At 38.6% G+C, this 15,985-nt stretch overlaps 1 protein-coding gene across 1 annotated transcript in view; it reads right to left on the reverse strand.

The window, feature by feature from the left end:
- Positions 1-15,985, reverse strand: part of rbm33a (RNA binding motif protein 33a) — a 159,544-nt gene that overhangs the window by 115,743 nt on the left and 27,816 nt on the right. Inside the window, exons 5-6 of the mRNA XM_043691050.1 lie at positions 5,776-5,883; positions 1,964-2,323 (exon numbers count right to left, since the gene is read on the reverse strand). Of these exons, the coding sequence (XP_043546985.1) occupies positions 1,964-2,323; positions 5,776-5,883 (468 nt within the window). The remainder of the gene's footprint in view (positions 1-1,963; positions 2,324-5,775; positions 5,884-15,985) is intronic.

Below are 15,985 nucleotides of genomic sequence, written 5' to 3' on the forward strand. Positions count from 1 at the left end.
ATCCAAGGAACAGGAATCCTGAAGAAGGGCTTAGGCCCGAAACGTCGATTCTCCTGTTCCTTGGATGCTGCCTGACCTGCTGCGCTTTTCCAGCAATACATTTCCAGCTCTGATCCCCAGCATCTGCAGTCCTCACTTTCTCTTCAGTGACAGCAGTGTCCACGAAACAAACTTGAGCATTTTACCAAGGCGCTTTTGACAGAGCCTTCCAATCTAAATCTTCACCACATCGAAGGACCAGGACAGCAGGCACAAAAGAACACCACCACCTCCAAGCCACACTCCATGCTGGCTTTTAAAACTATTGCCATGTCTTCACTGTCACTGGGTCAAAATCCTGGAACTCCTTGCCTAATGCCACTGCAGTTTCCTACATCACAGGATGGTAGTAGTCGAAGGCAATAGTGTAGCACAGTCTTTAAAAGGCAGTTGGGGTGGGTAATAAATGCTTGCCTAGCCAAGCTGCCCACGGTGAAAAACTTTTAAAGTAGCACAACAGATTCAAAGCGCTACCTGTTCCTAGGTTATAAAGTACTAAACTCCTATTTTAGCACCATTGCAAATGAATAAAATGTAATGCTTTTACAATGTATTATCTGTACTTAATTTGTCAAAGACAGACAGAATTTGCCTGGTTTACAAAAGATATTTCTCAGAGGAAAATCGGAGGGGATTTTCTCAATTCTTAAAAATATCCATGAAAACATATGCACCAAACATCATGTTTAAATTCTTCTGTGGTCAAGGCAAGAGGCAAGAATGATGAAAAATTGACATCTTTAATCTTTCCACTTACTTGCATGCATCATGTTCAAGATGGTCTGTATCTAAGATGTGCTCAAGGCATATTTAAAGTTCTGTTACCATAGTCCAATTATACATTTTAACCAATTAAAAAGACGCTCCTTATGACATCAGCAAATGTATATTTTCCATCATCATTTTTACAGCCAAAAAGATTCACCGGAGGTTATAATGTTAACAGTCTGGAGACTCAAATTCACATCAGTTTGACAGATATTCATGCCGACCCCAATAGAATAAATTTTCTGGCCTTGAATAGGACACTGTAAAGGGTATTTTCCTGCATTGCTAAGAACACTTCTTGGCAGAAACAGAATTGAGCATCCACAACAGCGACGGTAAATTATTCTGATCAATCATAACAGAAGTGAGATATTTGGGATGGAACAGAAATAAAATTTAAAATGCTTCAAAGCTTAATTAAACTGGATTTTTTTTCCCCCCTCATAATTCACTGAAACCAATTTTAGAAGATTCTGAAATCACTTCTCACAAGGTATACAAAATGCTTTGAAATTACATTACTTGAAATAATGTAAATTTTTGGTCAAATGTCAGCTTTAATCATTTTTCCAAAAATAATTTTCCTTGTTATGAGAGATTTATAACACTTTCTGTTCCCATTCAAAATGCACTGACTTGTGGTTTTTACCAGTTAATGATGATAAATGCTTCTACACTAGGAGATCATCTCAAAAGCTAAGAGTTAATCTCTTTATTCAGTTTAAAGCGGCAATGTACTGAAAGAAAGGATGCAGAGAACATCAATCATTTCTGAGAATTAACATTCTGAAGAGGTCAGTAATCTATGCACCTTTACAGGGCTCAATCAGATCCCATCCAATCTGCTGATAAAAAACCTTTCACCTTAACTGTGCTTGACAATTGGCAGTGTATCTGCATCAGACAATGCAGGCTTTTTCACAAAGATACAACCCTCAAGGTCATAATGCCAAACAGTCTCTAAGCCTGTCAGAAGAGTATTGCCTACCTCCAAACAAGCTGTCAACATAAACTTTGTCAGACAGGAGATAAAGAAACTGACAGCAAGTGATAATAGGTCTAATTTTCACACATCCCCTGGGACAGAAATAGTTTTAAAATCAGCCTGGATCCTGATGAAGTGTTATCTGAAATGATACAACAGAAAAGGACTTACTTGAAATTCATCATCTAGAGGGTCATTGATTTCAAGGTCTAACACTTCATCATTGTACATTTCTTCCCCCTGTTCTGCTGGATAATCGATTTGGTCGTCTCCAAGCTGTGTATCATCTTCATACTCCACACCTTCTTCCTCATCAGCGTATTCGACATGTACGTAGCCCTCCATTTCTTCTTGTGCATCTTCTGCAACTTCAAGAGTGGCATTTTCATCATCTATATCATGGTCTGCATAATGCATTACCTCTTCACTTGATTTATCACCGACACTCTTGGACAATTCTAAAGATGTACCCACAAAAGATGCTGAGGCATTCATGTCAATAGACACATCTTGGTAACTGAAAGGAAAATAAAGACATTACACACTTTAAAATGCAGAAGTATTAGCAATTTAAAATTTATTCCTCAGCATTACACTCAACATGGGAGATGGGTGACCAATTTTATCTATAACCATCAAAATGCTATCCAACTCTATTTGGACCTCTTTTGTTTTAATCTGCAATGATGCTTGAGCAACATACAAATTTTATCACAAAGCAAATTTTGGATATGCACCAAAGTCACATGATTCAATTAATTTTTATCTTTAATCATTAACATTAATTTGCGGGCATCTTTGTACATTACAATAATGGCTCGAAACTATTACTATAAATTAAGATCCTTCATATCGGTCAGGTATCTTTTAACCACATGCCTAAAGACTGAAATAACCTTCAAACTCAAAAGATTGCTTTTGAATGTACCCTCAAGTCAATTTGCACAGGAAATCTGTACCCCAAAATACTTTTGACCAGTTCTGGACTGTATCCACTGGCCGTTTTCCTTTCAAGCAGGACTTCAATGTTCATCCCTCTAAGAAAATTGACCCAAACTCTGTTGGAACCCAGAAATAATACATTAATTGCCCCAGAAAATCCAAGAGGGTCAGTGACAGGGTCACTGGGTCACTTGCTATCACGTATGCTATTTCAGCCAAGTGCTGCGGCTTGCTCTGATCTAAAATCCATTGAATGCAGCTGGTCTGCAACACCACCGACAGTCTCACATACTGGCCTTATCTTGGGATTTTGGGGCTTTCCAGTACAAAGGTAGTTTTATTTTACTAAATAAACATGCCAGAAAGGCCATTAAATATGGCTATGGGTGGTGCAAGAAGGAGACGCTATTCATTATTAATAGCGAAGTAAGTGGAGGTTTCGCAAAGACTTGACAGCAGTGCATCGTAGCATGACTGCGTGAGATAAATGTCACTACTACATGACTTAAAGCAGAAAGTCCAATTGTTAAAATTTTACAGTGAAGGTGAAACTTAAAAACTAATGATCAGTTGAAGAACAATGCAAAAACTAATTCACTCAATTGTGTGATATTGGAGTGGATCTGTCAGCAAAGTATTGTGAAGGTTCTGTATTCTAGCCCGCTGATCAATAAAGCAAGCCAAGATCTACTGTGAAGGGTTGAAGATTGAAAGTGTGTGCGCGGACACAACAGAGGATTGAGGCTAATCACTCAATGGAATGATGGGGGTGACCACTAAGCTTTGGTGGGGCTTGGTTGAGTTTTCAATGCTGATCATCTCGTGCTGAGTTTCAAACCCAACTGCAGTCTCCAAAGCTTCTCTCCATGTGATATTTCTGAGCAAAACTTTAAATCTGTTGAAATCCACAGTCCAGCTTACTCAATGTAACCACGGAGAAAAACTACCTCAGGGAAACACCAACTATCTTCAACTAAAAACTATCTGGCATGTACCTTATGTGGAGTGTTATTTATAGCAACCTTGTATATGAATTAATTCACTTTTAAACATCTACAATTGTTTTAAATGAATACCTGCATGACAAAAAGATCGATTGTTGTAGATATAGTCTATTTAGTGTGATCATTAGCAAGGAATGAATGATTAAAACTGCAACTTGTTTTGTTATTAAATTTTTGCATATTTCAAGTTGACATGTTCCATTATAATTGACACTTCCATAATGCAAAAGCCTTTGTAAACCCGTCGTTCTGACTGCACAATATTACCATCACGTAATGTAACTGACCCTATGAGGAACTATGAAATGGCCACTATAAATCTGCAAAAACTGAACAGAATGCACATTACCTGTATGGGCAGGCTTTTCAACCTAGTTTGAGACCAGGGACCTGATTGGCACACTCAAGGAGCCTCACACCTATTTTAGGAGAAAGTGAGAACTGCGAATACTGGAGATCAGATTCGAGAGTGTGGCGCTGGAAAAGCACTGCAGGTCAGGCAGCACCCGAAGAGCAGGAGAATCGACATTTCGGGCATAGGCCCTTCATCAGGAATGAGGCTTGTGGGCTGGGGAGCTGAGAGACAAATGGGAGGGGGTGAGATTGGCGGGAAGGTAGCTGGGAATGCGATAGGGAGATGAAGGTGGGGGATAAGGCAATAGGTGGGAGAGGAGGGAGGAGCAGATAGATGGCAAAGTCAATGAACAGGTCAAGAGAGTGGTGTCGAGTTGGAGGCAAAATATGAGGCATTCTTCCTCCAGGTGTGCGGTGGTAAGGGTTTTGCAATGAAGGCAGGCCAAGACCTGATGTCCTTGGCAGAGCGGAAGGAGGAGTTGAAGTGTTCAGCCAGGGAGTGATGGGGTTGGTTGGTGCAGGTATCATATTCCTCCTTGGGACCTTGCAGCCACATAATCAGTGGGGATTTCACCAGTTTCCTCATTTCTCCTCCTCCCACATATCCCAGTCCCAAGCCTCCAACCCGGCATTGCCCTCTTGACCTGTCCATCACCTTTCCCATCTATCTGCTCCACCCTCCTGTCCCACCTACCACCTTCTTCCCCCACCTTCATCTATCACGTACTCAGCTACCTTCCCCTCCCTGTCCCATTTATCTCTCAGCTCCCAAGTCGACAAGTCTCATTCCTGAAGAAGGGCTTACGTCCGAAACGTTGCTTCACCTGCTCTTCGGATGCTACCTGACCCGCTGTGCTTTTCCAGCGCCACACTCACAACTCACCTATTTTAGGAGGGTAACTCAGATATTTGAAGTTCTCCTCAAACAGAACATTCATTTAGTCAAAGCTTTTAGTTTTGCACTCAAGTTATTTCACAAGAATATGAATTTAGGGGGGGAAGCCAACATTTACACTGTATGAAAATAGTATTGCATGGCTGGCAAGTGGACTCCAATTGGTACAGGTCTCGTTAACCAGCTAATGATAACAGGCAGTTAACTGCCAGGTTCTCTATTTTAAACCAGGCAGGTTGACTGATTAGTCAAAACCTGATGTATGAAGTCACCTACAGCACTGAAGTATACCATACATGTGACCGACTGAAAATCTTAATTTACAATTCTTCACTCAGGAATTTTTAGCAATAACATGTAATGTTGGAGCTGTGTTGCAAATTTTGCAAAAGTGACAGGTTAGATAGAGTTAGTATTCTGATTGTTGAAAACAACAAAATAGATATATTATTTAAAACAACAGTCTTTGGGATTCTCATTTTATATATTTGGCATCACACAGGCACTGAAATTTATATACCATATCATTTTTTTAATGACATGCAGAACGTCTTTCTGACTCGAATCCAGTTACAGTGAATATCACTCTTATTGTAGGAGCTTAAAACAACTATCTTAAATTGTTAAAACTTATCAGCATTTTTTATCCATCCAGAGTAATGAGAGGTTGACTAGGTAACTTCATAAATGGGACTCAAGCCATTTGGTTCAAGGAAATGGGGTGAATGATAAAAATCATTATTCCACATGATGGCGATGATCAAATCGTTTTTCACTGTATATCATACAAAGTCAAGAACACCCCCAAAGCCATCACTTTCGATCTTGAAGAGTGCCCAGTTGTTTTCATCAATATTCAAGCTGTGTACTATTGTGAAGTGTTTGGAAGTCACTGGCTGCAAAATAGCAATTAAACTATAAAACCATAAGAAATAGCAACAGGAATATGCTGCTTGGTCCATCAAGCCTGCTCCACCATTCAAGAGAATCACGACTGATCCTAAATTCCTCACGTCCACTTTCCTGTTGTTTTCCCATTACCCTGGATTCCCAGACTCATTAGGAATCCATCTATTCTCAGTCTAAATATATACAAGGAGTTGCTCCACAGCTCACTGTAGCAAGGAGTTCCAAAGACACACAACTCTCAGAATAAATTCCTCCTAATCTCAGTCTTAAATTGGTGTTCCTTTATTCTGAGACTATGCCCTCTGATCGACACTCCCATGAGGGGAACCAACTTCTCAACATTTTACCCTGCTAAGCCCCGAAGTAAACCTATATGTTTCAATAAGATCACTTCCAGACTTCTAAATTGCAATGAATAGAGTCCTCTCCTGTTTAGCATTTGCTTATAAGACAATCCTCCATACCATGGATCATCCTAGTGAACTTGCTCTGAGCTGCCTTCAATGAAATGATACCTTTTTTTAAATAAGAGCACCAAAACTACACTCTGTACTCCAGATGTGGTCTCATCAGCACCTTGTACAGTTACAGTAAGACTTCCCTACTCTTATAGCCCAATCCCTTGAAATAAGCACCAACATCCCAATAGCCTTTGTGATTACCTGCTGTACCAACATAATAGTTTCTGTTTTCTATGCACAAGTATCCCCAATCCCTTTGCGTTGCAGCTTTCTGCAGTTCTCCTCCATTTAAATAATATTCTGTTCTTTTGTCCTCGCTTTCAAAATGACCTTCAAATTTTCACATAATACATGCAATTTGCCAACTTTTTGCCCAAAGCTACCTATCAATATCCCTCTTGCAATCTGCCTTTCCCCATATTGTGTTGTCTGCAAATTTAGCTACAGTAAATTCACTTATTTCCTCTAAGTCATTAGCATGTATTGTATAGTGTCATGGTCCCAACACTGATCCCCACGCAACCCCACTGGTCAAGAGTGACCAACCTTAAAAATAATTATTTTTCCCTACTCCATTTCCAGCCCATTGGCCAAATCTCTATCCACGCTACCTCCAACACTTTGTGCTCTTTATTGTAAGGCTTAACATTTTTCAAAGCCAAACACCTTCTGGAAGTCTAAATACTGAACATCTACCGATTTCCCTGTACCCATGTTGGTGGAGACTTGAGAAATTCTAATAAATTGCATTTCATGAAACCATGCTGACTCTACTTGATTAGGTATTGACTTTTCAAATTTTCTGCAATTATTTCCTTAATGATTGATGCCAATACTTTTCCAAAAACAGATGTCAGACTTAATGACCTACAGTTACCCACTTATGCCTCTGTCCTTTTATGAATAAGTGTGTTGTGTAAGCAATTTTCCAATCTGTTATTACCTCTCCAGAATCTATTGATTTTTGTGAAATGACAATGTGTCCACCAAACTGTGTTTACCTCTTTTAAGATGCTAGGATACAAGATATTCCTGTCTTTGGCCCCATTAGTTTGTCTAATATTTCTTTTAGTGATAGGGATGGTACCTTAATTCCTCCCTTTTTATTTGCTATGCTTAATTTGGGTGGAAGAGTTTGAGAGTTGGTTAGCGTTATCTTCTGATTTGACTAATGGTTTTCCAAAAATTCTCCCTTCGATTCACTCTTCGATTTAGAAGAAAAGAGTTTTAGAAAACAGTAAGTAGAAACAGGACAACTATCAAATGGGGGTGTTGGTGGCATGGTGGTAACAGTGCTGGGTTAGTAATCCACAAGAAAATAGTTGTTGACATCCCCAAAATGCACATGCTCAGTACCCCCGCCAGATATATAATCCCATCTCATGCATTCATTTATTTGTGAGCCATGTTTTAAACTGGCAGGGTGTTTCAAAGTGTGCATGTGCAGAATTTCTCTCTCACACACACACACACACACACACACACACGAAGTGAAAGGCAAAACATTCAACAGTTCAGCTCATTCTTTGCATGTTAAAGATTAAACAGCAAGTCAAACTCTCCCGTCTGGTCTCAACAAGACAGTCAATTAATCCCATGTGTGTGCAAAGTGTGTGCAAATGGTCTCCAAATGCCCAAGAGGCACCATGTTTGGAGAAATAAAAGCTAAAATGGTAGCAAATACTGATAACATAGAAGGTAGTTATATTTTATTTCCCACTTTTTGATATATTTTACATTACAGAAATTCTAAACAAGTTTAATTCTGCCTCCTATCACAATAAAAAATAGATATTGGTTAAAGCAAGTTTTTACAAAAGTTCCTGAAGTCTCAAACTGCTATTTTCCAGTATAGAATAGTTGAACACCATTCAAAGATCTCAATAGTTAAAAACTGCCTAAACATTGTCAATCAACCACTGCATAATAGCTGCGAACTGCAACTTTACAAAGAAGGGAATAGAAATGACCATAAATAGAGGAAAGGAATGTTTAAAAATGAGCAAAACATCGTCCACCAAATTGCTAACTTCAAATGAGCTTCACTTCCTCTCAAAGTTAAAAATGGCAAACATAGAAAATATAATTGGTCAAGTAGTGGTTCTGCTGAATTTCTGTGAAGTCCAAAATCGGTAATTGGCAAATGCATACCACTGATATTTGCTTTAATATTTTCCTTATCCCCATGCCTCTTTTTATATTACTGATGTTTCTGAAACAAATTAGATTTTGCTAGAAGGGATAGATGTTCAGCATTTGCAAAGGTCAGTGAACGTCGAATGTAATCAAGCAATATCTTCACCGCTGGCTTCTGCTTTGCTCTCAGATGTTTTCTCAATGTTCGACTTACTATTTAGTGCTCGACAGATCATATCTGCAGTACATCACAGACATACATATGCAGATGTTTTTGTTTGTTATCGCAGGCTAATAAAGTTAAACTTGAAATACCAAATCCATCTTTTATGTTTAGTAGCTTCAAAAGATGTTCGAAATTCCCAGCATTGCTAAATTGTTTTAGTTTTAGTTCATACAAGCCTTCAGCTCTTCTATTAAAGCAACTCTAACATTTAAATAATCATCTTCTAACCTCTATTACCATGGAAAACTGTACCAAATATTAAATCATTCTGCAGCAAATATTTCATGAACTTGAATTCAGAACTTGTTTTTAACTGATCCACCCATGGCTTTTTAGCCTAAAATTATCAGTATTTCTGCTGTTTTCTACACTCTCCAGGTCTTTGATAACTTTCCTGTGTTTCAACATCGAGAACTGAACAGTACATTAGAAATCACCCATTCTAGAGCACCATGTAGCGCCAGCATAACAGCTTCAGAAATGCATTCTATTCAATTGGCTGCGCACCTCAGGTTTTCTTTCTTAACTGCTGGTCTGCAATGACTGAACAGGGTAAAGGTCACCATCACTTCCAGATCTATTTTAGAATTGTGCAATGTCAAAATATCTATCCATAATGTAAAGTAACTTTCCTGTCAAATGCTAAAAATAATTACAAAAAGAACCCAAAGAAAAGCAATCCGTAAGTCACAATTATAGCTCCTATTTCAGACAAACATACAAATCTTCTACAAAGCGTAGAAATAAAGCAACTGTTCAAAAGTTCTGAACAGCCTAAAATAATAATTTAAATTGAGCACAATGTGCACTTTAAAAACTGAAAACTTTCAATATTAATAAAAGCCCAAATAAAAGCTTCCAAATCCAATGTTTCATATACACATAAATATACATAAAATAATTAGATAAAGCCTTGGGCTTATTAAATGAACAAGCTAAAGAGGTAATCGGGTTTTCATTAGTACCCACTGGATTGCAACAAATGAGAACCCACTATTTTTTGAAAAGAGTGGACAACGCTGTCCGATGAGATCCTAAACTGCAACCTAAATTTGGTTGTGTTTCACCAGTCAATACAAGACAAAAGAGTGTGGCAGGAACTTCCAGGGAATAGTTAACAAAAACATTTCTATCATCCTGACAACACACATGACAAATACGAAATAGCTAAATTTTGCATGCTGTTCACCACAATAAAGGACCCTGAATGCCACATGGCATTTACCAAGGATCAGGCCCAAAATAATAATCTGATCTTAACAAAATAAACATTTAGTCTAATACTAAACCGATCTGCAAATCTGAAATTTCCTTGTCCCTGAAGTGGAACAACTGCATCAACAAGGTTTAGAGCGTAACATTATTACACAAAGCAGATGGCACAGTAAGATTGACAGTGCTGAGATTTACTTACAAATTACACAGAGACAGAAGTGCTGAGTGAATGTTTATTAAGGTTCTTAATGGTTTATTTATACTCCATTGTGTTTCAGAATACGAAAACATGTAAACCAAAATTAAGACTAAATACATTTTTGCATCTTCATCACTCCCTAAACAAAGTGTGTGTTGTTTGGCTGTGTGTATAAAAGCAAGTTGTGAACTGAAAAGGTTAAAAGAAAAAGTCCAAGATACATCTAATACCACAAAGTATATTCCTTGAGACATGCAATACTTTCTTGACCCCAAAGGCAGAAAATAAACTCCAACAATATTTGCATAATATTTATGCACTGATGCAGCACAGTGGCTTAGAGGGTAGCACTGCTGCCTCAGTATCAGAAACCTGGGCTCAGGTGACTGTGTATGGAGTTTGTACATTCTCCCCATGTCTGCGTGGGTTTCCTCCGGGTGCTCGGGTTTCTTCCCTCAGTCCAAAGATGGGCGGCACGGTGGCACAGTGGTTAGCACTGCTGCCTCAGTATCAGAAACCTGGGCTCAGGTGACTGTGTATGGAGTTTGTACATTCTCCCCGTGTCTGCGTGGGTTTCCTCCGGGTGCTCCGGTTTCCTCCCACAATCCAAAAATGTGCAGGTTAGGTGAATTGGCCATTCCAAATTGCCCGTAGTGTTAGGTGAAGGGGTAAATGTAGGGGAATGGGTCTGGGTGGGTTGCGCTTCGGCAGGTCGGTGTGGACTTGTTGGACCGAAGGGCCTGTTTCCACACTGTAAGTCATCAAATCTAATCTAATGTGCAGCTTAGGTAGAATGACCGTGCTAAACTGCCGATACTGTGCAAGCTAGGTGGATTAGCCATGGGAAAATGCAGGATTACAGGGGTTGGGTCTGGGTGGGATACTCTTCATAGCGTTAGTGTGGACTCAATGGGTCAAATGGCCTGCTTCCATTTCGATTCTGGTGAGGTCAGGGAAAGTAGTAAATTTTGAAATTGTGTATTTACCAAAAAAGTTAAAAGTAAGCAATGCTGTTTCTTTCCCATTCAGAACATCGATATAGCAAGCATCAAGTCAAAACAAATCTGCCTAATTCTTTACAATAAATCAAAATTTGGTGAAAATAACACCCCTTCAGGCACTGAAAAATCTGACTTTCAAAGCAGTCCAAGGCACATCTCATCCTGCATTACAGTTAAAGGCATGGGCAGAAAAATGGCACGTGGAGTTTAATCCGGACAAGTGTGAGGGAATGCATTTTTGAAGGACAAATACAAGTGGAAATTATACACTGAATGGCAGAACCTTTAGGTCTATTGATATGTAGAAGGAGCTGGGTGTGCAGGTCCATAGATCACTGAAGGAGCACAGACAGTGGACAAAAAGGCCTGTGGCATGCTTGCCTTCATTGGAAGGAGCATTGAGAATAAGGATAGGCAAGTTATGCTGCAGTCTTATAGAACTCTAGTTAGGCCACACTTGGAATGTTGCGAGCAGTTCTGATCACCATACGACGAGGAGGATGTGGATGCTTTGGAGAGGGTACAGAAAAGGTTTTCCAGGATGTATGGGGAATTTTAGCGACGAAGAACAGAACACAGGACATTGAGGGGCAACCTGATAAAAGTTTAAAAGTTTGTGAATGGCATGGAGAGTGGCAAGTATGAGGCCTTTTCCTAGGGTGAGAGACACAAGTTCAAGGTGCAGGGGGTGGGGGAGGTTTCAACAGAAATGTGCAAGTTAAGATTTTCACACAAAGCATGGTGAGTGCCTGGAATGGACTGCCATACGTGTTGGTGGAAGCAGACACAAAAGCAGCATCCAAGAAGTACCTGGAAAAATATAGGAGTAGCAAGGGAATAAACTGATACAGATCCTTCAAGTGAAAACAGTTTTGGTATGAAAGAGCAAAAATGTGTCAGTGCAGGGCCGAAGGGTCTGTTTCCATTCTGTATTGTTGTGTGCATTACTCAAAATTGCATGCTTTGGAGGATCAAATATAATATGCTCAAGTAGTTATGATGCTACCTATTCAAGAAAATAGCAGTTCTATCTATACATCCATCACAATACACATCTTTCATTTTCCTCCATGACAAAATAACCCTTAGCAGTTACGTAATAGAACTGATGTTTAACTTCCACTTTATTCAAGGATCAAATACAAAGCTATTTCTTGAAGGAAATTAAATGATCTACAGAAGGAATCCAAAATGAGCTTGATTATTAAACACGACCAGAAAAGACTATGTTTAAGAAAAGGGATAGAAAACCAATTCTAGTATGTATGAAACAACTAACTGAAATTCTACCAAAGGGAACAACAGAGAATAACCTGGACAACACATACAAATTAACCAAATTTAATTTTAAATTTCAACAAACAGTGACAACATATTCACAGGGATATGATGAGAGGAAGACTCTGGGATTCACACTTTGTGGATGATCATTTTGAGCAACATTTAAGATCATTCCTGCTCCCTCTGGCCCACACAGTCAGTTTCAGTCTGGGTATCTTCTGTCCAGCTGCTATTACTCAGCAGCAATTGGCACAACACTCCTGCACTGAGGTTAAAACCAAGTCATGGCACTGAAGTCATCTGGACTTTCACAACAGTCTACTTAGAAGCATGATCCAAACCAATGGCTAAATCATCACCTTAAATACTGTGGTGTCTGGGAAAGGGGCTGCTCAAATTTGAAACTCACTCCCATCTTCCACTTATCAGGGCAGTGGTAGCAGTGTTGAAATCAGATGGTTTCCAACAAAAACTGACTTGGCAGCTTAAAAAAATGGCAAATTAAAAAGGCAATAATATTAAGGATGCACCTGCTTGTCCTTTTTTCAAAGTTACCAAAATATAAAGCTTTCAGTAGAAGGAAATGAAGAATGTCTCAGTTTGAACATGGATAAAAACTCTGCACAGCATCCAAGAGGTGCCACATGAAGAGAAATTTAGAAGGTATCCAAACATTATACAGCCAGCAATGATGTCAAATTCTCCTCTTAATAAACATGGGTTCCATCTTACAATACTGAGAGGAAGTTGAACAAAGACAATCATTAGCTTCTCAGCAGCTCAGAAAGCCTTCAGGCCATCTTCAAATCATTTCCAATGAAGCAGCCATGATTCACACAAGTAATACAATACTAGTAATCAACCTGAAGGCATGCCATTAATGCACGTCACTGTGATGGATCTGTGAATTATCACTGTTGAAGTTTTTACGTAACACTTCATCAAGCAAATTTTAAGGTACTTACATTGTTGAAATCACAATTTCATCTAACGGCAAAGACAGGTGGTGTGGGTGTTGTTATCAGTCCAATGGAAATTGATCTGCAGCACTTACAATTTCCAAAGAAGGATCTAATTAATTTGTAACATAATTTAAAAACCATCTGGCCAGCAGTAAAGTTACATGGCTAATTTGTGTCGTTATTCTCACCTATCAGCAAAGATTCACTTTGAAGATTAATTATAAGGTTACTTTAAGTGCCCTGAAGCATGTGGACAGTATGAATGTTAAGACATTTTTACATTATGTGAATAAAATCAATACATATAAAAAAGGTTATAATGACCAGGTAATGGCAACATACAAACAACTAAATATTTTATTTAGGGAATTTGAGATCAAAGATATCCGTGCAGATGATTAAAGGTAACTTGCTTCAGGTAAAGCACAGCTCACCAGAGGGAGCATAATTATGAGCACATTCCCCTGTGTCCAATTCTTAATTTTCCGGTGTCTTTTACATTACTGAACACATTTAATTCAGCAAATGTCTGAGTACATTTATTGTCGTTAGCTTAGTAATTGCATTTCAAGGAGTGGTGCTGATGATTAAAAGGTATTACAAAACAATAAATGGGTCGCAACATAATTAATCCTCAAGATATTGACTTTCATACAGTGTGCTGCATTCTTTCAATGATTTTGACAGTGGAGTCAAATATTACTGTATTATTTATTGCTTACGCAAGACAAAGTGAATCATTTCAGTTTATTCTAATCATCGAAGGTTGGATTGAGAAAACAAATTGTTTTCTGCAAATTTTGATGAGGATGTAATACTTATATTTCATTGAGCAAAAATATTACTTGAGAAACTGGATCACATTTGCAGCACTTGAAAAATTTCATTGGTTAACTGCTTATCCTTCAAAGAATAGTTCACAGGATGAGGGAGTGTTTAAAAGGAGCAAGAGTCAATATAAGCATTATGGTTAATGGAGTTCCAGACTCACAAGGAGCAGATCACATGGAAGAATGAGACCATTCAGCCCCTTGAGCCTATTCCACTATTCAATGTTTTAATTGCTTATCTCCATGTCAATGCATTTACCTAATCTGATTGCATATCTTTTGAGATTCAAGGCCAATAAAAAAAATTCATCTAGATCACTGTTGAAAATTTCAATTGATTAATAGCCTTCCTCTACCCTCTGAAGTCTAAATGCTCACTAATTTCACTTCTAAATAACCCAAATCAAATGTTGATCAATATTTCTCCGGTTCTGGATTCATTCACTGAAAAAAAGGTTTCACTGCACCATTCTGTTAAATCCATTAGTTCATCTAAATACTTGAACTAGATCATCCATTACTATCAAAACTCAAGGGAATACAAACTAAGTTAATAAAATCTAGTCCTTTTTTTCTCACATGTGCATATTTCATTTGAAGCACGTGTTTGCGGCGATACTATTTGGCCGTCTTATCTTTGGGGCATGGATAGAGTGAATAATCAAGGTCTTTTCCCCAGGGAACGAAGTCCAAAAGTCCAAGACTGCAACATATACAGTATTAAAATACTAATTTTTTAGACTTCAGATGCTGTTTTTTGACCATTTAGGTGACAACCGTAGATGAACGAAACATTGCTACATAACACTTCTGAAGCTATGAGGGGGTCGACATTATCAATGAAAAGTGATAAGGGGCAACTTTTTCATGCAGAGGATGGTGTGTGTATGGAATGAACTGCAAGAGGAAGGGGCGAGACTGGTGCAATTATTACTTTTAAAAGGTATCTGGATGGGTATATGAATAAGAAGGGTTTGGAGGGATATGAGCCAAATGCTGGCAAATGGGATTAGATTAATTTAGGTTATCTGCTCGGCATGGACACGTTGGTCAGAAGGGTATATTTCTGTGTTGACTATCATCTTATGCTATTACAAACTGCCAAAGTTGGCTTGGTCCATAAAACAATTCCATACTTTGAATGCCAAGATTGATGTTTAGACCTGTCTCCACCAATAAGGTGACCAACCTTTCACCTAGTAAAATTAATGTTTTGTGCTATACGCTCACTAGCAATTGGCCTCAATCCTCAGCCTCCATTTTTCACCTGTATTTTTCAAATCCAAAATCTATGGTAACATGGCAACACCACAGGAACTGAACAAAACATTAGCACAGAACTCCAGACAAGGCCTGAACAAGGATATATATAACTCACAACTTGGGACAAAGCTTAACAGTCAAATGCCCTAGTTTCTCTTATTTATGAATGTAGATTTTCAAATCTTCTATTCCTCGACAGTATCTCAGATTGAGAAAAAAAAAATTCTGATTTGTCTCAGTTTAGAGTCAACAAAGTCCTTACATTGACTTCCATATTCATCCTGCACATCTGACAACATTGTAGGTAAATTTATCAGGTGTAACTGTGCTAACGCAAAAGATTTTGCAAAATTTGTTCTTCCAGACCCATCCCTGAAGTAATTTGGTACACTTATCTTTGGTGCTCGATCAGCTGCATAAAGTCCACACTTGTGGTTGGTGGCACTTGTACAAAGACTTGTACTTCTCTCAAGGGCAGAGTAATTATCTAATGAACACCAGTTAAGTAAGACTGC

This window comes from Chiloscyllium plagiosum, chromosome 5, assembly GCF_004010195.1.
Source record: "Chiloscyllium plagiosum isolate BGI_BamShark_2017 chromosome 5, ASM401019v2, whole genome shotgun sequence".
Lineage (NCBI taxonomy): Eukaryota > Metazoa > Chordata > Chondrichthyes > Orectolobiformes > Hemiscylliidae > Chiloscyllium > Chiloscyllium plagiosum.